General features: G+C 39.0%; 2 protein-coding genes across 7 annotated transcripts in view; one reads left to right on the top strand and one right to left on the bottom strand.

The window, feature by feature from the left end:
* The window catches only part of nav2b (neuron navigator 2b), a 155,653-nt gene extending 136,642 nt beyond the window's left edge, over positions 1 to 19,011 (top strand). For 5 of the 6 annotated variants that reach the window (XM_046849224.1, XM_046849223.1, XM_046849222.1 and 2 more), the window contains 17 exons: positions 2,576 to 2,659; positions 3,227 to 3,338; positions 3,430 to 3,578; positions 5,712 to 5,884; positions 7,186 to 7,266; positions 8,998 to 9,151; positions 9,450 to 9,597; positions 9,783 to 9,880; positions 10,973 to 11,068; positions 11,238 to 11,406; positions 12,175 to 12,410; positions 13,119 to 13,273; positions 13,750 to 13,827; positions 14,766 to 14,962; positions 15,042 to 15,160; positions 15,257 to 15,457; positions 16,348 to 19,011. In XM_046849224.1, the coding sequence (XP_046705180.1) occupies positions 2,576 to 2,659; positions 3,227 to 3,338; positions 3,430 to 3,578; positions 5,712 to 5,884; positions 7,186 to 7,266; positions 8,998 to 9,151; positions 9,450 to 9,597; positions 9,783 to 9,880; positions 10,973 to 11,068; positions 11,238 to 11,406; positions 12,175 to 12,410; positions 13,119 to 13,273; positions 13,750 to 13,827; positions 14,766 to 14,962; positions 15,042 to 15,160; positions 15,257 to 15,457; positions 16,348 to 16,431 (2,334 nt within the window). In that variant the 3' untranslated portion in view covers positions 16,432 to 19,011. The remainder of the gene's footprint in view (positions 1 to 2,575; positions 2,660 to 3,226; positions 3,339 to 3,429; positions 3,579 to 5,711; positions 5,885 to 7,185; positions 7,267 to 8,997; positions 9,152 to 9,449; positions 9,598 to 9,782; positions 9,881 to 10,972; positions 11,069 to 11,237; positions 11,407 to 12,174; positions 12,411 to 13,118; positions 13,274 to 13,749; positions 13,828 to 14,765; positions 14,963 to 15,041; positions 15,161 to 15,256; positions 15,458 to 16,347) is intronic. The other variant, XM_046849221.1, reaches the window with a different exon arrangement.
* Positions 19,012 to 20,059: 1,048 nt separating this feature from the next.
* Positions 20,060 to 24,535, bottom strand: dbx1b (developing brain homeobox 1b). The gene is made up of 4 exons (XM_046850038.1): positions 23,919 to 24,535; positions 23,283 to 23,384; positions 21,077 to 21,279; positions 20,060 to 20,980 (listed from the first exon to the last, which is right to left on the bottom strand). The coding sequence occupies exons 1-4, from the start codon at positions 24,277 to 24,279 to the stop codon at positions 20,684 to 20,686; spliced, it is 963 nt and encodes a 320-aa protein (XP_046705994.1). The 5' UTR covers positions 24,280 to 24,535; the 3' UTR covers positions 20,060 to 20,683.
* Between the last annotated feature and the right edge of the window lie 1,489 nt (positions 24,536 to 26,024).

Genomic DNA, 26,024 nt, shown 5'->3' with positions numbered 1-26,024 from the left:
TAGGTCATCTGGGGCATAAGACACACACACACACACACACACACACACACACACACACACACACACACACACACACAATATGTGTGTGTGCAATTAGTAGGTTTCCACTGGTGAATAAAGTACACTATTCCTGTATTTAGATAGATAGATAGATAGATAGATAGATAGATAGATAGATAGATAGATAGATAGATAGATAGATAGACAGACAGACAGACAGACAGACAGACAGACAGACAGACAGACAGACAGACAGACAGACAGACAGGCAGGCAGACAGACAGACAAACAGTTAGTAAACAGTGGATGTTGCTCAAGTTTAAACATGGCAGCTCTACCTCTGCCATGTTAATCTGTATTCTATATGACTCTCAGGACACGCCTCGGCCCCCGTAGTGTTGTGATGCGTCATATTCACGTACTGTAGCAGCAGTGTTGCCGAGAAAACGCGCTTGACAAACAGTTTAGCGAGAAGAAATCAATCTACATATTAAATTATGCTCACAAATTATTGGTCACGTTCGTAATAATTAAAGCATCTGCTAATAATTATGTACATATAAATAAAACGTGCAAATATGTTAAAAAGCGATGAATCACAATACAAACTTGTACCAACTTGTATCTGATGTATCAGTGTTTTTTAAAATTAATGTGTTAACTTTCGTGCCGATGCACCGATGTGAATCCAGATTTGGCTTGTTTTTAATTTACGTATGTAGGGATTAATAGGATTAAAAGTTTTACTTCAGACAACCACTAGAGGGCCTCAGTAAAATTTGGCTTCACTTTAGTGTTCATCTTAATACTGAATATCTTCACTGGTTATATACACATTACGTTTAAACATGCATACTATTATAAAGTCATGAAGAGTATTATTCATTTTCATTTTCTAGTGGTTGAACCTACTTAGGTCCAAATTTAAATGAAAACCTTTTTTTCCCATTCGTCTGCGCTATGGACGACCCTGTACTGTCGTTCTGTTTGTGATTATGTACCGGTAAATATAATCCAATTATGCATTGTTCCTTTAAAGTATGAGGTTTGAACTGTTCAAGGAACTGTTTGGTGGTTAGGCTTTTGGCTGGTTCAACTTTGTGTTTCTTTGTGACTAGAGTCGGTTGAATGAGAGTTTGAGGAACATATGGAGGGCAGAAGACAGAGCCGTGTTGTTAACATCGCCTGTTTCGCCGATTATGATTACATTTGAGATTAATGTTTATTAAGAATTGAGACAATGTGTTAAGAAATGTGTTTACAACGGGTTAGAACAGGTTTGGGTCTCCTAGTTCAAGTTAAGGGAAAATCTCATGCTACTGCATTCAAAGATCCTATAAAATTGTTTACTTTCAACTTTGCAACAACAGTTTTATATATATATATATATATATATATATATATATATATATATATATATATATATATATATATATATATATATACACACACACACACACACACACACACACACACACACACACACACACACACACACACACACACACACACACTATATTTCCGAAAGTATTGGGTCACCTGACCTTTCCTGCTATATGTGGTTCTTTTCATTCACTTGAACTTGGAAACCCAAACCTGTTCCAGCATGGCAATGCCCCTGAGCTCCTTGAAGATCTGGTTTACATGCTTTGGAGAGGAAGATCTTCAGTGTCCTGATATAGAGCTCTGATCTCAGTCCTACTAAACACCTTTGGGATGAATGTGAACGCTGACTGCACCCCAGGTCTCCTCACCTACATCAGTATCTGCCTTTTAAGATAGATTGTGGCTGATGAACACAAATATCCATAAGCACACTCCAAAATCTAGTGGAACATCTTCCCAGAAGAGTGGAGCGAATTATAAGAGCAAAGACACTATATTACTGGTGTGTGTGTGTGTGTGTGTGCAAAATGTGATTTATATATATATATATATATATATATATATATATATATATATATATATATATATATATATATATATATATATATATATATATATATATATATATATATATATATATATATATATATATATATATATATATATACTTGATATACACAAAATCTACAAAAATGTTGTCCATGCAAACTTCTGGAGAAAGAGAACACTACACTAGAGCATTCTATAAAGAAAAAACATTTATATTCTTTTTATAACTGAGCATCTCTGAAACAACATCTCTCATTTCTGGACTATCAGCACGCACGAGTGCATTCTGATAAAGAGGCACAAATGCAGAGTGTCTTTTTATTAATGTATGACCATTTTAAAGATACACAATGCTGTAATTTTGCTGACAGCTTATGGCTTTTCATTACAAGGCACCATGTTCTGTGCAAGAAGAGTGTGTGAGTGTGTGTGAGTGTGTGCTGATACTTGTTTAGGCAGGTTACAAAAGGTTGCATTTTCCAGCATGTTCCTGTCACCAACTACACTCCATTTTTTTAAGGAGAGGGATGAGTTGTTTTTGTTGTTGTTATGTTGTTCCAAAAGTGTGACGGACCTGATAATGAACTTTGAGAATGGTATTGAGTGTGATAACAATAATGTGGTGTCTGTGTGCACTCAGGCTCACCTGGTGGCGGCGTTCGAGCAGAGCTTGGGCAACATGACAATCCGATTGCAGAGCCTAACAACAACAGCAGAACAAAAGGTAACAGTGTTTTAACAATTATAAGTAGCACAGCACTTAGCGATTCTGGGACGTATAGTTCGAGTTTTGTGGGAGGAGTCTCCAGTGACCGAGCTGTGAAGTTTCGGATTTCCACAATGGAAATGTTTCTGAACAAAAAAGGGAGAAAATGTTTTCCGCTTTTACAAGATAAAAGATACCGCAAACGTACACATTTTCTGATTCGTGACATTAAATGTCAACATTATATGAAAAAAAAAAAATCTATGTATTTAAATAATATAAAACTTAAAATCTTTGTATAATTGCTGTAGTGTAGGAGGAATAAAACACTTAACAGCTGGATGTTACTGACAGTAATTTAAACTCCATCAAACCACTCTGTTGGTGATTATTTTCCTTTAGCATCATAATTTAAAGTGTGTTTTTTTTCCTTATTTTAAGTCCATCTATGTCCATATAAGTCATCCTGGATAAGGGCATTTAACAAGTGCTATGGATGTAAATGTAATAATGTAACGTGAATGTGTAACAAAACATGTAGTGCTCATGCATAAAGCTGAAGTCAAGTATGGTGTGTTTGTGTAGGACTCCGAGCTGAATGAAATGAGGAAGACCATCGAGCTGTTGAAGAAGCAGAACATCGCCGCCCAGGCTGCCATTAGCGGAGTCATTAACACCCCAGTGACCCCAAACAAAGGTTTAATCCAGTGTTGTAACACTTACGATTGTCTTGAAGAAGTATTATTTCTTTTTGCTTAAACTTTCTCTCTCATTATCTCTCACTTTAGACTCGTCTAGCGGTTCTTCTCTCTCAGCAGCAGCAGAAGCGGCAGATCTGCAGATTCAGCGCCAGCCATCGTCTGATAGCGTGTCGAGCCTCACCAGTCACTCCAGCCTGGAGCTCGACGCCAACAGCAAGAAGAAGAGGAAGAACTGGGTGAGCTTTTATCATTCAGGTCCTATTCAGTACACCTACACACACAGACAATATGTGGACACCTGACCATAAGATTGGTACGTGTTTTTTGAACATCCCATTCCACATTTGCTGTTATAATAACCTTCACTCTTCATCCGAGATCATCCGTCTCCATACCCCCTGTCCTCTACATCTGCCTCTTTCAAACCAACTACCTGCATGTCTTCCCTCACCACATCCATAATCCTCCTCTTTGGTCTTCCTCTTTTCCTCCTTCCTGGTGACTCCATCCTCAGCATTCTCCTCCCGATATACACCATGTCCCTCCTCTGCACATGTCCAAACCATCTCCATCTTGCCTCCCTCACCTTGTCTCCAAAACGTCCTGCATGCGCTGTCCCTCTAATAAACTCGTTTCTAATCCTGTCTATCGTCGTCACTCCCAACGAAAACCTCAACATCTTCAGCTCTGCTACCTCCAGCTCCACCTCCTGTCTTTTACTCAATGCCACTGTCTCTAAACCATACAACATCTCAGGTCTCACCACTGTCCTATAAACTTTCCCTTTTACTCTCACAGATACTCTTCTATCACAAATCACTCCTGCTATCACTCTTCTCCACCCACTCCACCCTGCCTGCACTTTTTTTCTTCACTTCTCTAACACACTCTCCATTACTTTGCACTGTTGACCCCAGGTACCTGAACTCCTCCACTTCTCCACCTCTTCTCCCTGCAACTGCACCACTCCACTGCCCTCCCTCTCATTCACACACATGAACTCTGTCTTACTCCTACTGACTTTCATTCCCCTTCTCTCCAACGTGTACTTCCACCTCTCCAGGCTCTTCTCAACCTGCTCACTACTCTCACCACAAATCACAATATTATTCGAAAACATCAAAGTCTGCAGAGACTCCTGTCTGACCTTGTCCTATCCTATCCAACCTGTCTATCACCACTGCAAACAGGAAAGGGCCCAGAGCCGATCCTTGATGCAGTCCAACCTCTACCTTGAACCAGTCTGTCGTTCCTACTGCACACTTTAATGCTGTCACACTGTCCTCATACATGTCCTGCATCACCCTCTGCCACACCTAACTTTCTCATACAATACCACAACTCCTCTCTCCACAAACACACAATGCAGCTCCTTCCGACCTTCTCTATACTTCTCCATCAACATTTTCAAAGCAAATAATGCATCTGTGGTGCTCTTCCTTGGCATGAAAGCATACTGTCACTCACAGATGGTCACCTCTTCTCTCAGCCTGGCTTTTACTACTCTTTCCCATAACTTCATGGTGTGACTGATCAACTTAATCCCCCTGTAGTTACTGCAGGTCTGCACATCTCCTTTAAGATTGCTTTCAGCACACTCCTTCTCCATTCCATTTATATTTTATACATATTATTATTATACACACATCCTGATGCAACCAGAAATAAAAAAAAACTTGTATAAAACAATAATCCATACAAAAAAATGTGTTATGTTACATATACAGAGTTACATGTCCATATATGTTACAGTTACTACAGAAACACTACCTAAAGTGAACCTGGTTCTCTTTACTCGGCTGTTTCGCATTTTTGTGGATCGCAGCCCTGTTGTTGATTCTGATCTCACCCTATTTCAATGTAAAAATAATAATTAAATGCACCCACAATGCATTCTTCCGTTATAACATAAGCTCCTAACGGCTCCAGGTCAATGTGGCAAACTTTTCTCATTTTCTCTGTGCTCACGTCTCACCGGAACGGTTTGCGAGGTTTTTTTTTTGCATTTGACTCATGGCACTGAGATGTTGATCAGGACTGATTACTCACTGTCGAGCTTTGTGTAATTCTGACAAGTTTGGGCAGTTTGATTAAACACACACGAGTTTGTCTTTTCTGTTTGTGACCCCTGTGTGTGACCTTTGAATCCAGTTTCTATGAAAGCATGAAGGAATTTACAGGGTGTGGCGATGTTGACGCGCTTAAAGAGCCAATATTAATCAATAAATCCATCACTATGAACAGATTTATTAATTACGCTTGTTTAGGCCTAGCGGTTATTTTTAACTCCTATGTTTAGGAATATTAGGAAGGGTTCCTCCTGAACATCAGCGCACCTTCAGCACGAGCCCTGTTTTTCTTTCCTTCAGTTAAGGAGCTCCTTCAAACAGGCTTTCAGCAAGAAAAAGGCGCCAAAGTCGGCCTCGTCTCATTCAGACGTCGAGGAGATGGACGAGTCCTCTGCGCCTTCATCACCCAGACTGCCGTACGGCTGCCACTCCGCCGGGACGTCGCTGCTGCGACACTCCCACTCTAACTCACTGTAAGTCTTTGTCCTTACTAGTACCTGATATTTCCAGCACCTGTGTACTATCACCACTTGATTCATGACCCACTTTATGTATAAACTAGTGCCCCCTAGTGGTCCACAACATGTTGTATAGTGGTTCAATAACGTGTGAAAAATTTAATGTGGTCCAACTTTTATGCCATATAACGTGTCCTCCAAAAGCATTAAAACGGCAAGGTTAATTCTATTGGTTTTGCTATACAACACGTCTGAAGACATTTTGTTCGAGATACATTTATTATATATATTTTCTCAGTTGCTTCGGAGCATTTCTCGAATCATTTCTCAATATCCGCACATCTCAGTCTCGCCATCTGTATGACGAGTCCTTCTGTCATTGTTCACAAACAAGATCGTCTAAATGGGGCTCAATTTCTTCTGTACGGCATCTATGAATATGAACATACACATTAGTGTATGTGAGATTTTGATTAGCAAGAGACCGGACAGGATTCCCCCTTTTACTGTGCTCATTTATTTCTTAGTTGTTCATTTTTTTAATATATTTTAGAGAACTAGTTGATCATTGGTTGATCTGATGCCGTATATTTCTGTTAATTACTGACATTTCAAGGGTTCATCTGCACAGTTCATCAATTTAAGTCACGTTTACAAAAACATGCAATGAACTGATGCTGAGATGTTTTGGGGGTTTAGACTATTCATGTGAAACCAGTGTAATATATTTCGATCAATTGATAAATGTAGAAAACAGCAGACACTTGTACACAATCGATTAAATGAACGTACCAAAGCATTCGCAACTTGTGCACAAGTGACGACGTGATGTGGAGGTTAAACGAGTAGTTTTTAGAATTTCTTTTCTGAACTGAAAAACGCTCCAAAGCAACTGAGAAAAACGTGTCAATAACGATTATGATGAATAATGAATAAGCCTTTTGATGAATAATGAATATGATGTGAGAATTTTAGATATTAGGAAATGAAAGCTTCTGATCTGCCGTGTACTTCGTTGTTTCATATCGAACACAAATATTTTCAGCATAGAGCAAAAATGTTGCCGTTCCAATACTTTTGGAGGAGACTGGATTACCAGGCGATGAGTCTGAGGAACCCTAATATTAGACAGGAATTTAAAACCGGTGTAAAATATACACAAATGAACAAATTTCACATATACATGCAGCAAGGTGGTAAAAAATTGATAGAAAAATACAGTTGAAGACGCTATATCTTAATGTCCTTGATCATTGTGGTCTCAGATGTTCACTGTTGTGTTGTGCTTGCAAATGTGTGTGTGTTTGTGTGTGTAGTCCTCTTCTTTCGTCGCTCTCCATTTATGGAAATGGTTGGGGTTGTAACAGTGCTCCCATCAGGACCGGCTCTCTGGCTCGGTAACAGATGCTAAAACAAAAAAATCAATAAATCAATTGTAAAAAATAATTATTACAAGATGATCATAATCTGCTTTTTTATAAATCTAGAGAGCTGCTGCAGTATGGTGCCACAGCATATACTTCACATCCAGCTTGCATTATAAAGCATTAAGATGTGGCTCCTGTTTTGGTGTGATGACATGACCTTATTATGACACTGATTAGTGCTAAATGTCTGAACGTGCAAAACCCTTGTGGTAAAACAGTGGTATTACATACATTTTTTCAGGTGTCATGTGATTTCTGTCATTGAGGTAGATATCAGCAATCCATGATACACTATATGGACAAAAGTATTGGGACACCTGACATTCCCAGCCATATATGGTTCTTCCCCAAACTGTTGCCACAAGTGTGATGTGGTAGAATTACATTTTCCATTCACTTGAACTAGAAGACCTGAACCTGTTCCACCATGATAATGCCCATGTGCACAAAGCCAGCTCCATGATGATGTGGAAGATCTTCTGCTATAGAGCTTCAACCCTATTGAACACCTTTGGGATGAATTGGAACACCGACTGCAGCCCAGACCTCCTCACCTCACTAACACCCGTGTAGCTGAATAATCCTATATCTCCACTAGAGGTCGACAGATACGGGTTTTTCTCTGGCCGATACCGATATTTCGTAATCAGGGCAGCCGATGGCCGATATATGATTTTTTTTGGCCAATATGTTTGGCCGAGTTTCTTTTTTTCCCCTTCATCTAAAACAATCTAATACTGAATTAAAAAGACATGATACAACAATTTCTTAAATGAAACATTCATTGAACAACACAAGCCTTTCAATTCTGGTTTAAGGCTCACTAACAATACAGTTTTAAATCTTACTCTTATTCAATCTTTCCAAACATTTCTCTCTCTCCAAATGAGAGTTCTTCAAAAGAGAACTTAAATAGAGGAAGAAAACGAAACACGCTTGTTTCATTCTTGCTCTTGTCTTTGCAACATAGAAGACAGGATTAAAGAAGCTACACGTATCCGTTAGTAATGATCACCGCAGGGGTAAACGCTGCTCGCTTTATGTATTTACAGTTCTAGCTCTTTCATTTTCCTTGTTTGGATGCCAAATACTGACACCTGCTGGTACCTGCTTTGGTGTGTCAGATGTGCCTGCCTAATGATCGACCTAATTTGCAGCACAATCATAAATAAAAAAAAGGAAAAAATTGGTCTGATTAATCGGCCGGCTGATCAATCGGTCGACCTCCACAAGCACACTCGAAAACATCTTCCTAGAAGAATGAAGGTTATTATACCAGCGAATGAGGACTAAATGTGAAATGGGATGGTCAAAAGGACGTATGAATCTTATGGTCAGGTGTCCATAAACTTTTGTACAATAGTATATATAGTTTTTCATCTTTTCCTGGTAATATATTTTTAGATTTTTTATTTTTTTTGCTATTATTTGTAAAGTCAAACCATTAGTTGTTTTTTTTTTTTCAATTTGGACCCCAATTTGTGAAACTGAATGTAACAAGTGCAACTGACCTACTAATAAATGTCATATCTGGATGATTTGAATAATTACAAGCACTAATTATCTGCCTTCAATTGATTACTAACTCTAGTACGTGGAACATCAGTGTGTTGAGAGAACCTACAGTCAGAAACTGCAGTATTATTTGTGATTTGTATTTTTCCGTGATGCATCTTTGTCGTTTGTGTGTGTGTGATACAGAATCTCCGAGTGTACGGACTGTGAGACGGAAGCGGTCATGCATTTGCGCAGTGAGCTGCGCGATAAAGAGATGAAGCTGACCGACATCAGACTGGAGGCTCTAAGCTCCGCCCACCAGCTCGACCAGCTCCGAGAGTCCATGAACTGCATGCAGGTTAGTCATCTTCCTTACGATATGAACTTCAAGAGAGGAAAACAGAGAGGCTGATGGATATTAAACAACATTTAAATATTCAATACAAACTATGAGGTCGTACATGTCAGCATTGACAAATTTGTCATTTAAGAGGAATGTGACACTTCAGGAGGTGTAGCAGTGATGACACGTCGCCTCGACTGTCATTGTGTTGATAAACATTCCCTCAATTAAATAAAGTCAAATTGACATAAGGATATGTGCGTTGAGATGTTTTGTAGTGTGGTGTTTTGAGTTGTTTTGCCTGTTTGGCCAGGTGGAGATGGAGAAGCTGAAAGTGGAGAATGAGCGTCTGAGAACACCCAGTAGGGGGAGCTGCAGCACAACTACATCACAGCCATCTGTGTGTCCTTCAAACCACGGATTGTCCACTCAGTTGAGCCTGACCGAGTCCACTAGCCTGGGTATGCACACACACACACACACACACACACACACACACACACATATATACTGTATATATACTGTGTATATAAACACACACACACACACAAAACATAATGTGATCCTGAAAAGTTTTATTACAATAAACTTTACGTGTGTGTGTGTGTGTGTGTGTGTGTGTGTGTGTGTGTGTGTGTGTTTTCAGACATGCTGCTGGAGGACAGCAGCGATGGCGGCTCTCGTAAAGATGGACACCACGTAAAGGTGGTAGTGAGTCTGAACAGAGACCCGGAGCGTAAAGAGGTGAGACATTTTTTGTCTTTTTAGTCGACATAATCTTTCAGCTCTGTTCTAAACTTTAGCAAAGAAACCAAACACTAACTCATATAAACTTTTTTTAAACGAGCTTTAATGTGAAAAAATATAATTCTATCGAAATGTTTCCAAATGTATCAGTCACTTGAAAATCATCTGCCTGATTTGTCAAATACACAACCATGACCACTAGATGGCACTGTGCATGTCGTTTTCACAAAAATAAATTTTGTAGCCTCAAAAATTCTGTTCAATTTGATTTTTTTTTTGTATGACATTTTTAACAATGGACATTGTCTCAAAGCAGCTTTACAGAGATGCAGCAGTTATAAAAGAATGCATACGTTTGTTCCCCTATAATATATATAAGCAATGTGGATTAAGGGAATTGCTCAAGGACCCAAGAGTGGCAAATTAGCAATGCCCCCCAACCTTCCAGTGAGATACCCAGAGCCTCAACCACTGACTTACTGCTTCCTATTTTTAGTACATATTATTACAATAAAAACTTACTTTTATATGATCTGTAAAACCTTGGGAGCAACCAGACTCAAAAGGGAACCCATCGGTATCTTGGTGGCACTGAATGTTCATTCATTACTGTTCCATCATTGTTGAGGTGTACAGTGATAGATGGTTAAATGCAACTTGTGATCCTGAGCCACTGTAGAAGACTGTTAATAGCAGTACTCAATTGGGGACCCCATAAGGCATTAGGGAACCCCCATGACAAGTTAAAAAAAGACTTAGGGGCATCCCCAAGATTATTTTAGTAAAAAATATATTAATTACACAACAACTGGGGACCCCCATAAGACTCAGTTCTAACACTGGTTAATAGTAATTACATTCCACATCCTTCCTCAAAAAGTTGCTCAGTTAAAAAAAGTCACCTCCATCTAGCAAATCCTGTAGAGTGGCCATTGTTCACAAGTGAATATAATCCCCTTATAGAATTATAGTCTGTGATTGGTCAGAAATAAATCCAATCTTATTATTCCAGATGAAGAAGTAAATGTTATGGGAAAAGTCAGTTTCTGGCACTTGTTTCAGCCGTGTTTCTGTCTTTCCTCCTCACAGGGCTGCAGACGGCGTGACTTTCTTATCGGCTGCATTGGCGTCAGCAATAAAACCAAATGGGAAGTTCTGGATGGTGTCATCCGACGTCTCTTCAAGGTGCAGTAAAACAGAAAACTTCAGCATAATTCAACAAAAAACACCAGTGGATCTTTTTGACCAATCAGAATCAAGAATCCAATAGTTTTGTGCTATGAAATAATATTCAGGGAAGATTTTCCCTAAACGTGTGTGTGTGTGTGTGTGTATGTATGTGTGTGTCCTGCAGGAGTACATCATACACGTGGACCCGGTCTCACAGCTGGGCCTGAACACAGACAGCGTGCTCAGCTACGGTATCGGAGACATTCGGCGCACGAGCGAAGCCGACACGCCAGAGCTGCTGCCCTGTGGCTACCTGGTGGGAAACAGTGACACCATTTCCGTCCACCTGAAAGGTAAACTGCACTTCTGCATTATTTTGATCTGATCCTGTTTGCCCTCTTTTTGCATGGATCCATGCCATGTACTAGGATTTTACAACACAAATGTATTTCAAAAGACATTATTTAGTAGACAGTAATACCTCTAAATGCTAAAACTGATGAGTACAGACTGTAGGTGGGAGCATTTGAAACCACTTTAGGACCCTTGATTTAGGCTTAAAATGCTCAGAAAGCATAAAACAGAACTGGCACTGTTCACGAGCTAACAAGAGACTCCTCATGCATTTTTCAGTTGCCATAAAGTGACAAGTACCGAATTAAATAAGTAAATTATTTATTATAAGTAGAATTTATATATATGGAAATAAAGCCCAAAAGCCTTTTCTGTGCTCAAGGATCCTCACATTTACAGTATTTAGTAGGCGCCCCTTATCCAGAGCGACTTACAACTGAACAGTTATGTGTTGAGGGCCTTACTCAAGGGCCAAGCAGTGCCACCTACCATATTGGCATCCTTCCAATACTAAGAATTTACCTGCCTACAGCTCAACACCAAATTAGGTATATATATTTATATATTTTAGGATATTGGATATTGTCTTAAAGCAGCGTGGAAATAAATTGTAAGTTTGTCCCATGAGGAAGAAGATATAACCATCTGCCAGTCAAAGTTTTCTCTAGAAACGTTTAAGGGAGGGAAAAATTCTGCAATGCCTTAGAGATGTATTACTACCGAACTATAGTTTGGATCTGTGTGTTTGGATCTGTGTTGCTTTGTAGGTGTCGAGGAGCACAGTGAGGACGCGCTGGTGTTCGAAACGCTCATCCCAAAGCCTATTCTAAATCGCTACGTGTCCCAGCTCAAGGAGCACCGGCGCATCGTTCTTTCTGGACCCTCAGGCACCGGAAAGAGCTACCTGGCTATGAGACTGGCTGAGCACATGGTGCTGATGGAGGGACACTCACTGAGCAAACAGCTCATTACATCTTTCAATGTGGACAACAAGTCCAGCAAGGTGGGGTTTCAAATTTAATTTATCCACGTGTAGCTGCAGCAGCCGAACCTAACCAATTAATTTGATGCGATAGTGAGAAATATTTATTCAGCGTATTTCACCATCCTAAATAGGGTTGCAAAATTCCAGGACTTTTCCAGACCGGAAACTTTCCATAGGAATTAATGGGAATAAACTGGGAATTTACACCCCTTACATGCACCGTGTATTCCTCCATAACATAACACATCATTTCTTTAGTCCTGCACACAAAATAATGTCAGAAAAAATTCATCTTGGCGATTATTTTATGTAAATTACATAAATATCATACATTTATGTTTGAAAACTTCCTTGTGCTGTGTGTAAGCTATTGTGCTACAAGTCAAAAATGTCGTTTAAAATCTGTATGTTTGCATGTGTCAGCTTATGACCAAACAAAAGGTTTATATATATATACTTGCATAAATTAAAATATATAATTTATATAATTAAATTTAAATAAATTATATAATTATATCCATTTCTAATTAATTCCCATAAATTTCCATAATTTCATATCAATTCCCGTAAGTTTCCAACTCGGAAATGCCCAAAAGAAAGTTCCCGTGGAAAGTTTCCAGGAAATTTACCTGCAATTTTCCACCACTTTGCAACCCTAATTCTAACCACAGTTTTGAAGGATTTCCGATCTGAAGTTTTGTGAAGAGTTGAAATGATGTTATTTAGGAGCTGAAGCAGTACCTATCGAACCTGACTGAGCAGTGCATCAGCAGCACACGGGCCGCAGAAGCTCCTCGAGTCGTCGTCATAGAAAACCTGCACCATCTCGGCTCCCTGAGCGAGATCTTCAACGGCCTGCTGAACTGCAAACACCAACGCTGGTTAGTAGCTCCACAGACAAAAACTGGATCACGCTGCATTATATCCATTTTACCTACATATCTCCACTGACACACACCATGTAGGTCTCTTTATATGTATACACTGGCAGTGTGGTGATGAGTTTGGAGTTTCAAAACAAACAATGTGTCTGCTGACTTAATTACAAACACATACCTTGTTGGTGGACACTGAGACCCTACAGATCATTGTTGGCTTTATAACATTGCACTTTTCAAAGAAAAATGGAATCTAATTGGTCAGAAGATATACTTTAGGGTAACAGTAAAGCTGCCTCTCACTGAGCCTAATCCCACAATTACATTGTTGATAACTATCCCACTTTCCTCGTAAAACTCGGTGCCACCCAGATGAGGATTGGTTCCCATCTGAATCTTGTTCCTCATGGTTTCTACACAAATGTTAAAAAAAACTTTTTGAATATGTATTATAATCACCAGTCTCTGTGTGTTCACAGCCCCTATATAATCTGCACGATAAACCAGACGTCGTCAACCACGTCCACCCCGGATCTGCAACTTCACCATAATTTCAGGTAGGGTTTCTTTAGTGCACTTAAAAGCCCACAAACACATTACACACCCTGATTTCTCTCTTATTTTTTACTCACCGTATAATATTTCAGGGATCTTTCAAACTCTCCACAAGAGGGCACTGTCCTGCTACTCTTTTCTTAGATTCCAGTTTAAGTATTATATGGTGCGTTGTAACACACACCCAAAAGTAATATACACTGAGCATATATGTATAGATGTATAGATCTTTAACTCATCTTAAACCTTACAGTCACATACACTAAGGGAAGTGGTAGCTAAGTAAAAATCTGGTTCCACTCTTGGGGCCCTTGAGCATGGCCCTTAACTCTCCGTAATCCAGGGGCGCTGTATCATGTCTGACCCTGCGTTCTGACCCCAACTTTCTAACATTGCTGAAAAATGAAATACTCTGTTCTGTAAAAAGTAAATGTGACAAGTAAACTCCCACTTTGCCCGAATTATGAATTCATTTAATTAATAATTAATTAATTATAAGATTGTATAAAAATTTCAGACTTTTTTTTGATTATGGTCACTGGATAATAGTTTAGTACTCAGACTAAATACACACACAGACTGTGGTTAAATGTGTCAGCAATTCCACTGGATTTGTGCGTAACATTATGTTTTACTATATAAATTATAAAAGAATCTTCAATTCATTTTAATACACAGGAACTATAAGGTTTGTAAACTGTATGTCAGTCCAAAGAAGTTTTAGCTCCGTGGGCTAAGATGTGGGACGTCTGATTAGAGGCTCAGGAATTCCCAGCACCACGAAGCTGCTACTCCTGGACCTTGAGCAAGGCCCTTAACCCTCAACTGCTCGCTTGTATATATATGCATGTTGCTCTGGATGAGGGCATCTGCCAGATGGTGTAAATGTAGTAACAAGTACACAGCTCTCAAATGGCGGTGTTTTAACTTCCTGTTTCAGATGGTTACTTTGCGCCAATCACGCTGAACCAGTGAAAGGCTTCTTGGGCCGTTTTCTGCAGCGGAAGCTTCTGGAAACCGAGATCAGCAGCCGCACGCGTAACGCTGACCTGGTGAAGATCATTGAGTGGATCCCGTGCGTCTGGCAGCATCTCAACCACTTCCTGGAGAAACACAGCTCCTCTGATGTTACCATCGGTGAGTTCAGTTACAACCAGTAACATCCTGACTAGTGTATTGAATTTAAAAAACTCAGCCGGAACCTCTTCCTCTGCAGGGCCACGCCTCTTCCTGTCCTGTCCTATGGACGTTGAGGGTTCTCAGGTGTGGTTTACAGACTTGTGGAACTACTCCATCATTCCCTACATGCTAGATGCTGTTCGTGTGGGGCTGCAGGTACAAACACGCAAAACATTTATACCTTATTGTGTGACTGCAGATATTTTGTGTTTATTTTAAGTAACATTTTGTGTGTGTTTGTGTGTGATATAGCTGTATGGTAGAAAGGCAGCCTGGGAGGACCCATCTCTCTGGGTGTTGGAGAATTACCCCTGGCCCCCCGGCCCCCAGCAACTCCAGTGTCCTTCTTTGCTCCAACTGCGGCGTGAGGACGTGGGCTTTGACAGCTTCCCCTGTGAACCTGGCACACAGGGCACAGAGATCACACTGGACGGGGCAGAATGTGACCCACTGGTGAGACCGCAACCCACATTTTAATCAAATTGTCTACAATCTATGTAACACTTGTCAGTGTATTTCCATGGAAATGTTACCATATTTTTTAGCAACATCACTCGGTTCCTAACATTTGCACAGACAGGAGGGAGAGAGAAAGTAGAAAGACAAATCGTTCTATCGCGTTTTTTTTTCATAGCTTTGTAACAGTTAAAGGTAAATCTGTTTCTTTTCATTTTTCAAACTCTTCAGGACATTTTTTATTTCATTTTGTTTTGGCTTGATAATTAGAAGTGAGATAAAGAAGAGAGTTTGGTGAAAAGATGATCTTTATATTGTAGATGCTACAGCATTATTGTTCCTTAAAAAAATATAAATATATATTCTTGTTCTCCGTTAATGGAGAATAGTAAACTTTAGGGTGGCAACAGTAACTCTGCCATCCTCCTGCCATCCTCGCCCTCATTTCTTTGATATGTGATTGTTTTTAATGAAGTGGAATAAAACCAGCAATATGATTGCACGACTTTTGGTGTCAGGGCCAAGAATTAAATTTAGATTACCAGTGTAAGAAACAGTCAAATGTTTTTATTAGGTCTAAAAATGCAAAAATAGGATAAAGACATGAAAATCCACAAATCCAATCCAAATCCCAAACGTTCAGAGACCAAAAGAATGCATAGGGAAAAAAATGTACCAGTAGGCACAATAAGCATGAACAATTTGACTGGAAGGTTTAGCAACATTTAAATAAAATACGAAAAAGAAATGGGACACAGGTGGCAGTAATCATACAAAGGGAAAATATCATGATGGAACAATGGCGGCCTCTAGGGGCCAAAACACAACACAACACAAATCCACACAGTCCTGAATCCTGACCTTTTGACATCTCCTTATTATCATAGATGAATATGCTAATGAGGCTAAAGGAGGCGGCTCACTGCACCGGCCCGCTGATCGACGACAGCGACTCCCTGCAGCAACTGTGACAGCGAGGACATCTCTGAAATCTCATTGGTCGAATCTATACTGTGATCAACCAAGCAATACGTCTTACTCTTCCGTGAAGAGAAAAGTTTACTATCAGTAACGGCATCAACAACTGGAGAATCACTGATGGAATGATATGGATCATAAAAAAAGAAATGACAAGCATGGAGCAATTAGACTTGTTGCTAACACGGTTGGCCTTGTTGACTTTGTGTAACGAATCTAACTGTTTAATCACATGACCTTTGTGATTACTTGCGGCACCTTGTTTTTTCCTGTGAACAAAGTATACATGCCTTCGTAACTAGCCGTCATGCTAGCTTGAAATCAAGCCACCATAATTGTCACGCGCTCCACATGTCTTGTTGAATGGCTTTCGGCATGCAAAGTGGAGGAAACACTTAGACACCGCCAAGTTTGTCGTTTGCTAGCAACACGTGTGCTAGCTAACTGTACAAATCGATTCACATTTTCTGCATAGTCATGGGGTTTTATATTTAACAGTCGAAAAATGACTCTGTGTTGATCGATCTTCGGGTGTTTCCTTCTGCATTGTCGAATGCACCGTAAATTTAAGTCGTGACGTAAAAAATTAACAGAGGAGATTATAATCAAATTATAATAATGTAGTAGTAATAATGACAATCGTTTTGATGACGTCAAATGGAATTCCAAGGAATTCGTTTGAGTGAACAGATTAGTCAAATTGCAACAAAAGCAATCAGTTTTACACAATGTTTTACGGAATATGAAAACATGCAGCGTTATTACGTCACAAGTTCTACGAGCCAATCAGGTTGCGGTATGCAGATGAAGGCCACATAGGGCATCGGTTTACTGAAAAAAAAATCAGGCTTACCTATTGTTTGTATTCCATATTCAATCCATTTGGATTCATGTTCAGATTCATGGATTCTTGGATTCATGTTCATGTTTCTGGGTTTTAAAAGCGTTGGGCATTTTGTCTCTGTCTTTGATGTATACAGCAATACTGGATTGTTCTCAACAAATTTCATTGTTAAATTTCATCTTTAGACACTGAAATGTTCCGGTGGAGCAAACACAGGATGTCTTGAATTTCTTTGGACATGTAGTATATACCATGCACAAGTTTCTTTCCTCAGTTTAGTGTCTCAAGGCTGCTCTGAGCTCCAGCTTCTGCAGTGTGGGGTTTAATTTTCAGCAGAAATACATTTCAGGACATCATGGTGCATATTCAAGGTCTTTTTTTTTCAATACGAGTTCAGACTTGACTAATCTTGTGCATGCACAATCAAGGAAATTGTATCACGTGGGCTCTTTGGAGCTTCCGTGCACAGTAAGGAACATTGTACTGTAGGTGGTGCTCATGTTTCCAAACGCCTTACAACTTTTCTAGTAGGAATCTTAAATGCTGGAAATGTTTCCGCACACTTTGACGCTGGTGTGTTTAAGCGGAACATGTTTCTAATTAAAGCCATCATGAGAAATGAGTTTCTTGAACATCTGGTGAGGTCATCACAAGAGCTTGGTGCTCCGTTTTACAGCCAAAACAAAGTGTTGGAATTTTCATGCTGGAATACCACAAATCATTGTAGCTTCCAGAATTTCTTCAAATCACGACACTTCAGAGGAGCGGTTCGGAATTTCAGATCAAAGCTACTCTGACTCCTCCTTTTACTCCTCCTTCTTATGACCAACTCATCAGCAAATTTTTACTCACTGTATACTTATATACCTTGCATATTGTTAAACGAGTCTAATTTTGTCAATTTGTCTGAGGTTCTGTAGAAAATGGTATCATTATTTCAGGTCTAGAAGCACTTTGAAAGAATACGAACCGCTCCCTTAATCTCATCGAATTCTCCGAGACGGTGATGACTGCCTGTTTTCACGAGAGTCTCCTTTGTTCGAACGGAGAGTGTGATTAGGGAATTGATTATGTGAATTGCCAAAAGAGGAGATTAAAAAGACCTCTTGTTTTATGTGTCCATACACAGAAGCACTTTGATAACACACACACACACACACACACACACACACACACACTCAGTAGTCTTTGGTACTCTTTTGCCTAATCTAAAGTCCTCTGAGTGATTTGCTTTCCCAAGAGCCGAGTGCCGGCGTGTCTAGTTGGTCGATCGGGAGAATTATCCCACTGTGTTTTTTTTTTTTTTTTTTAACACTGTTTCAAAGGAGCACTCTGCGCTGCTTTTGTTTAAACGTCTGCACTTTGTTCGCTCCAGAAATGAAGGCTTTTTTTTTCCTCGGGCCTTCGTGTGACATACAGCGTCGGAATTACGGAGCTTTTCTCGACGGACCGTCGGATTCATGGGACCCTATGCAATTTTTCTTTAATAGTTGTGGATTCTAACACTGACACATTTTGTTTTCAAACATTGCTCGTATTTTTTTCTTTTGGGAAATTTGTACGATACGTGTGTACATTTGAAACTTTGTACCAGAAATTGACCATGTTCTCTAACAGTTTTGTAAAGTTAATGATGTACAGATGAGTTTTCTATCACCATGTACAGATTGTTCAGGTTTTTTCTTTTTTTTTTTTTAGCTCTTGGAAAATAAAGACCATATGTCTCTCATCTGTTGATTATTTGGTGTCATTTGTAGCTTACAGGACAATAGAGTACGCTTGTGTGATTATACAGTAGGATGAGGATTAGTCGAGGAATCGATATCATTCGAAACTCAATTTCAGCTCAAAAGATTAAAATAAAAATTCCAGCCGTATCTCCAAGTGAAAGATTATACATATTATGTAACACTATTTATTTTGGCAGCTTTTATACTGCGATTTGTGGTTCTACAACTCAGTTTTTAGATTAACATCTAATTTAGCATCATGATCAGAATCCGATCGAACTTGTGGGAAACATTTTGGGGCTCAGCGCTGATTTAAAGTGACTTCATTCTCATTATCTAAAGTCTGATGTATAATTTGTTTCAAATAAAAAAGGACATGAGAAACAAGTCAGTCTTTTTTAGCTTTAATGATAGGTATGTTTTGCTAACAAACATTCACAGATAACTAGCAGACAGCTAATATATTTAAGTGAGCCTAGCTAACTTATTTCAAGCTAATCTTATATTTAAAAATAAATTAAAACTTGATTGAGCTAGTCTATTTATTGTTTACGTAATTCTGACAGACATTGACACTCATTCTCTCAATGTCTAAACCAAGTTTTGTTTGTGTGTTTATTTTTTAACTACAGACTTATAGGGCATTAGTCCATGACTGGTAAAATCCCCCTTAACAGAATTCCTCATGAAAGTGAAGAAATGTTCTTGTTCTTTCGGCTTCTCCCATTAGGGGGCGCCAAAGCGGATCTCTGATTTATAAAAAATATATATATATTTTGCCTTTTTAAAATTTTTTGCCCTAAACCTTATATGATTTTTTAAACGTGTAAAATGTAAAAGTTTTTTGTATTATTTTTCTTGTTGTTTTGTTTTACATAAAACAATTCTCGGGGTGAAAAATACTCATTATAGTACTCTAATTTGCATCTGTTCTTGAGGTGATTTGTGGGATGTTCAAAACAAACAAACAAACAAACAAAAAACAAGTCTTATTCCCTTTGGATTTTAATATGCAAAAATATTTGCCCCACTCCAAGTATTTACACTTCATCCTTACAAACATCAGCATACAAAATAATATATGACTTAAGTTATACATTTAGGATCTACATCGTTTAGATTAAACATGGAAAATCTAAACAGGGAAAAAAAGGAATCATCAGGAAAAGGTATGAATCTTGTTCAGCTATAAAATGCTTTATACAAAATAGTTCCAAATATGTTCGTAAAAAAAAAATTATACAAAAAGTTACAGCTGCCAAAAACGCAGCCAAATCAAAGGCATTAATTCAGTAGCCTGAATATTTCATGCATATTCATTATTCTTTTTTCTTTGTTTGTTCGGTGTGGAAATGTAGCTACTTAATAGCTGCCTCATTAATAACATGGATGTGTTTCTGTGATGGAATAAACAAATAAAAAAAAATTGATAAACTGCATTGTAAATCAAACCAGCAACAAATAATCGTCAAAAATCTTCTGAGTCACTTTAACACTGAAATTTTAATACTGATGCATAATATTTATGAAACCCTCTGCTGGTGGGTGTCAAAACCTTTCTACAGAGGTTGAATGTCTGTCAGCTTGATTCAGTCTAACCCCTTAGTAGGATCTTTTCCATTTGGAGAACTGAAGATTAGACACACAGTCTGTTTTTTTTGTGTTTCCTGGCTACGATACGGTGATTTCTTCATCATCTGAAGAGTCCGAGTTTTTGCTGGAGTATGACGGAGACCTGAGGAGTGAATCTGAAGCGTTTTGAAGATCTTTGCCTATGTGAGGATGGTAGAATGCACCATGTGGCATGTCCCTTTCAAGATTCTCGTACTTGATCCCGACGTCACTGAGATCCGGGTTAGGGTTGGTCTTTGTTGGCAGAGTTTGTTCTCGACAGCCACCTGAGGACAAAAGTTCCCTCTCTTTGGAATTCCTCCATTTCATTCGTCGGTTTTGGAACCAGATTTTGACCTACAAGAAAAAAAAAAAAATCATTAAGAATTACAACAAGCAAGTTGGTTTAAAATGCTTGCTAGATCACTAGCGTTTATCTCTTGTAGGACCTACCTGAGAGTCTTTCAGGCCGAGTTTCACGGCTAGCTTCTTCCTGTCTGGTTTGCTGATGTACTTCTGCTTCTGAAACATTTTTTCCAAAGCTTTGCGTTGCACGTCTGAAAACACAGCCCGCCTCAGCATGCCTCTCCTCGGCTTCCCCCTTGCCGAAAGTGGCCATGAGAAGGTTCCCGGTATAGGAACCACCGAGTTTGAAGCTGTTAAAAAAGAGGCATCATTGAGTCCATCAGATAGAGACAGGCAGATGTATACAAAGTCAATTCTTCCTGCTCTAACCTTATTGAAGGGGATCCATTTGAGTGGAACGAGGCAACTAATTAGCACATTTGCTTGGCTCCCCAAAAGCATTGGTATGGTAAAAAAGGCCGAGTAGCTATTCAGTCTCCTCCGGTGGAGGACACAAAGCGCTAATGAAGCGTGCACGGTAATTGTGTAGTAATGAACTAACTGAAAAAAGGCTTAAGACAGGCCACTAAAGCCATATATTATGGCGACAAAAAGGGGATTTACACTTCGAAACTAAACACAATTGCATGCCAAGATCATTTGGAGAATACTGATGGTGGGGATTTATTTTAGCCTTATACCAGCCTATTCCAAGCTATTTTCAAAGGTCTATTTGCATCAGCTATAGGCTAAGTGATATAGACCTAAACCTACATTGTACAACCTACAAAAGCCTGATGCTGTGTTCTTTTTTAAAAAACCATTCATTAGACTGGGTCCTAAATGTCCTGAATAAACCGAATTACTCAATTCGATTATATTTTTTTGCATTTCTGCTACTTTGCAGACACGGACTATGAATGTATTTAAAACAGTCTGAATCCAGCTAACTTTTGCTGTCTTGTTAACTTGTTAAATGGATAATCGCAGGCTACAAAACTAGCCATAACACCAAATGCCTAAAACTGCTTCAGTCACAACCAGGGATTTTTCTTTTTTGCCAATTTTCTTGATGTATAGTACTTATACATACTTAGTGTTATTAACCTTGCTTCATATCTTGATAAACATTTACAGATAGCTAGCAGATGGCTAATCAATTTAAGGGAGACTAGCAAAGCAAAAATCTCAAGCTAATCTTTTGTCCCTCAGAAGAACTTTAAGCAAGTCTTGAATTATTTGTTGGGTTTTTTAAAAACTAATCAGTTTGTTTGAGGACAAATTTCTGACGGACAAAGCGACTTGTTCGCTCTGTGGCTCAACCGAATTTGGTTTTAGCCTCCATTTTTACAAGCATTGGTTTTATTGTTAGCTTAATTGGCCTATGAAGGCGCCTTGTGAGGAGATTGGATCCTTGAATAGAAAAAATAGGGCATTAGACCATGACTGTTAAATGGCCATCAGCATTACTGCATAAGGAAATACTGTGTTGGTGGGTTAACGGAAAGCTGACCCAATTTGTCACGGTGTGCATTACAGGCAACGACGAGTTTGCTGATGGATAATAAATGTAGTAAACAATAACTCTCACCACTCTGTTGGCTAGTGTTCTACGTAGTGTATAGCGAAGGCTATGCTCGCTACTTATTAACTTTTTTTCCAAACAAAAAACCCCACGTCAATCAAATATCATCTGAATCACGATCATGAAGCTCACAGGGTATGAGTGTGACATCTTTTTAGCTTTATATCGTAGAAGACGGAAAATCCTGAGGTAATATATATCTTCCTACAGGCGTTATGATATAAACTCCGAACATGTGCATACCTCCACACAGCTAAGGCTTAACATGTCAGTGTTTGACAGCTTCTAGTTACACCATGTATGTGTGTGTGAGTCAGTGTGTGTGTGGCTTCCCAGAGGGAGCTGCCCTAATTGGTCACAGTGCTAAAAGCTTTGTGGGTGATCTGCGTTTGGCTCGGTGGGAAAATGGCGGTGATGAAGAGAAGGGACCCGCCTTAAATTTGAACCGTGAAAATCCTGACTAATTTGTAGATCAGGAGGACAAAATGTCAGCAGTCACTGCACTTTGCTAAACAGGCCCTTGGAAATTGGCGAGACACGATTTCACAATTGCGGCCCTTACAAAACTTGGACGCTGTCAAGGAGCTGTGTAAATCCTTAAAAATGTCCTGATTGCTTTATAATAATATGATAATATGCATATTATTGTGAAATTTGTTTTTAAATAAGGATTTGTATGAGATGCACTATAAGAGAAATGTTATAAATGAAAGGAAAACAGCTACTCACCAGGGAAATAAGCGGCTCTGATGAATGGATGGAATGATGCCTCAAAGTAGGGGAAGGGAAAGTGTTTGGGGCTCATGCTATGCAGCAAAGGTGGAGGTGATGCTGTTAAACACAAAATAAATACACAACATTCACTGCACAATGCATGGGTTGTAAATTGAATGAAATTCTCTCTGTATGAATCAGCGAATTAGTCGTATTTATTAATATAATTAATCTCTTTAAATAATTTTTTTCTTATCTGTCTGTAAATAATTACTCAAGTTTCCACAAAATATATATCAACGTATAATACAAGTTTCGTTATTTGTTCGTTTTGTCGTATTGAGTTGTATATCATGTATTTTTATTATATGCACACAAAAAAAATTTACTTTTGTGTAGCACATTTACTAATTAATTAATGCATTCTTTAAAAAAATCACTATAATATATATATATAAATAATACTATAAATATATAACTATATTTTACTAATATTTTATGATTAAAAAGGTGTGTATTTTATTTACATTTACATATATAATTATAGCTACAAAAAACATTATTATTAAATTATTATTAAAATATTATTATTATTATTATTATTATTATTATTATTATTATTATGTAATTTTCCACTTTTCACACACTCACCGTTTCTGGTGTCTGGTGCAAGAATAGCGTTCACCCCGAACTTCAGGTATCCGGGGTCGGAGTGTGTGTGGGTGTGAGTGTGGGTGTGTGCGTGAGGTGGGGTGTGGGTGTGTGTGGCGGTGCCGATGGCGGTGGTCTGCGGCGGTGAGCTGCTCCTGTCGGTAGCGGAGGAGACGCGGGTGCTCTCGCGGGCGTTGGGGCTCGCGGGCGGCGGACGCGCTGTAGGGAAGGTGTCGCGGCCGATGCGCAGCAGATCCTCCACCCGGAAGCCGGACGGCGCCGTGAAGGCCGAGCGCAGGGTCCGAGGCAGCGACAGCAGGTTGGGATACACGGCGGGAGGAGCCATGACGCCGGGCAACATCTCTGCACCGAGCAGAAGAATAGAAGTGTTTCAAAATAAAAATAATAATAATAATAATAATAAAGCAGCTGCTGACAATCAAAACCAATGCAATGGAAAAACTCCAGGTCTCCCAGGTCTCTCTCTCTCTCTCTCTCTCTCTCTCTCTCTCTGTCTTTCTGGCTGTTTCTCTGGCTGTCTCTCTCTTACAGGGGTTTATATAGTGCACGGGCTTCACTCCAGTCTTTTCAAGCCCTGAACAATAAGGTGAGCGGAGTTTCTCCTCCCGGAGCTCCAGGAGCCTCTCAGCCTCACCGCCGCGCTCTGATTGGAGCACAAATGAGAACGCAATCAATTATGACGCATTAGACTTCATAAGCACAAAGTGGAGCAATCAGATTCATGAGCTTAACAATAACACACACACACACACATACACGGACACGGACACACACACACACACACACACAGTTATGTTTAGCAACGTTACAGATGTGAGACTGATTATAAGGCACGTAAAGCGCAAAGGAGTTAATAAAATAGAATAATTATAATAATAGTTTAAATTGTGTATCTATCTATCTATCTATCTATCTATCTATCTATCTATCTATCTATCTATCTATCTATCTATCTATCTATCTATCTATCTTATCTGATGTATTCTCTCCAACTTTGCTCATAGGTACATTTACGTTTCTGTCGTTTTTCTGTGTTTTGTTTTTCTGTTGAATTTTCAATTATTACTTTATTAAGCCAATTTCTTTTAATTTCATGCGAAGTATAAAAACCCGGGACCTCTGTATTTTTTTTTTTTTGTTGTTTGTTTGTTTTTTACGACTTCGAATCGATTGCTAATAAATCGGATTTTAAATGAAGAATCCCGGGGACGGGAAATAGTCGGGAAAAAGTGCGCAAATAAATAAATAAATAAATAAATAAATAAAGCCCCGCTAAAAACATTTCAGAGAATGAATCTATGAATAATAATAATAATAATAATAATAATAATAATAATAATAATAATAATAATTCTACTAAAGGACTATTTTCAGTACTTTTACGTTTGTTTGTTTTTATCTGCAAAGGTATCAAGATTTAAAAATGGCCTACAAGAACGTCGGCAATAATAATAATAATAATAATAATAATAATAATAATAATAATAATAATAATAATAAATGCATGGCCTCTGATGGGATGTTACAAGGCCTGTGACTAATGGCACCCAAGGGAATGGGGGATCTGACACTGTTGTGCATTTAGGGGTGATCAACAGCCTGCCTATCTATCTATCTATCTATCTATCTATCTATCTATCTATCTATCTATCTATCTATCTATCTATCTATCTATCTATCTATCTATCTATCTATCTATTATTACATTTTAGTAGGTTTTGTTTTAACATTAACACTCTTGTCTAGTATAAGCAGGTTTAACACGTTAAGCTTTGGTGCAGAGTGTGTGTGTGTGTGTGTGTGTGTGTGTGTGTGTGTGTGTGTGTGGGTGTGTGGTTGTGTGTGTGGGTGTTTGGGTTGGTGGGTGGGAGTTGTGGAGATTAGAGCTGGAGCCGGAGAGCAGCTATGCACTGACAGCCATTAAATCCATATTAACTCCACATTACACATTAAAGCCAGAGAGAGCAGGGCTAAGGCTCCTTCAGCCTGATCCACTGCACTGCACCTGCTCTTCCTGCTACACTCTTCCCGTCTCCTCTCTTCCTGCCACCCACTTCTCTTTCTTTTCAGCCTGGACTTTTTTTT

The sequence above is a fragment of the Silurus meridionalis genome, chromosome 5, assembly GCF_014805685.1.
Source record: "Silurus meridionalis isolate SWU-2019-XX chromosome 5, ASM1480568v1, whole genome shotgun sequence".
Lineage (NCBI taxonomy): Eukaryota > Metazoa > Chordata > Actinopteri > Siluriformes > Siluridae > Silurus > Silurus meridionalis.
The sequence above is the reverse complement of the archived record's forward strand: the minus strand, read 5'-3'. Positions and strand labels throughout refer to the sequence as shown.

Bases quoted from the DNA above. Each gene is read 5' to 3' on its own strand.
- dbx1b (XM_046850038.1), bottom strand. From the start codon at position 24,279: ATGTTGCCCGGCGTCATGGCTCCTCCCGCCGTGTATCCCAACCTGCTG. The intron at 23,385-23,918 runs GTGAGTGTGTGA...TGTGTTTAACAG, and splicing joins TGCACCAGACACCAGAAACG to CATCACCTCCACCTTTGCTG. The intron at 21,280-23,282 runs GTGAGTAGCTGT...CTTTTTTAACAG, and splicing joins CAGAGCCGCTTATTTCCCTG to CTTCAAACTCGGTGGTTCCT.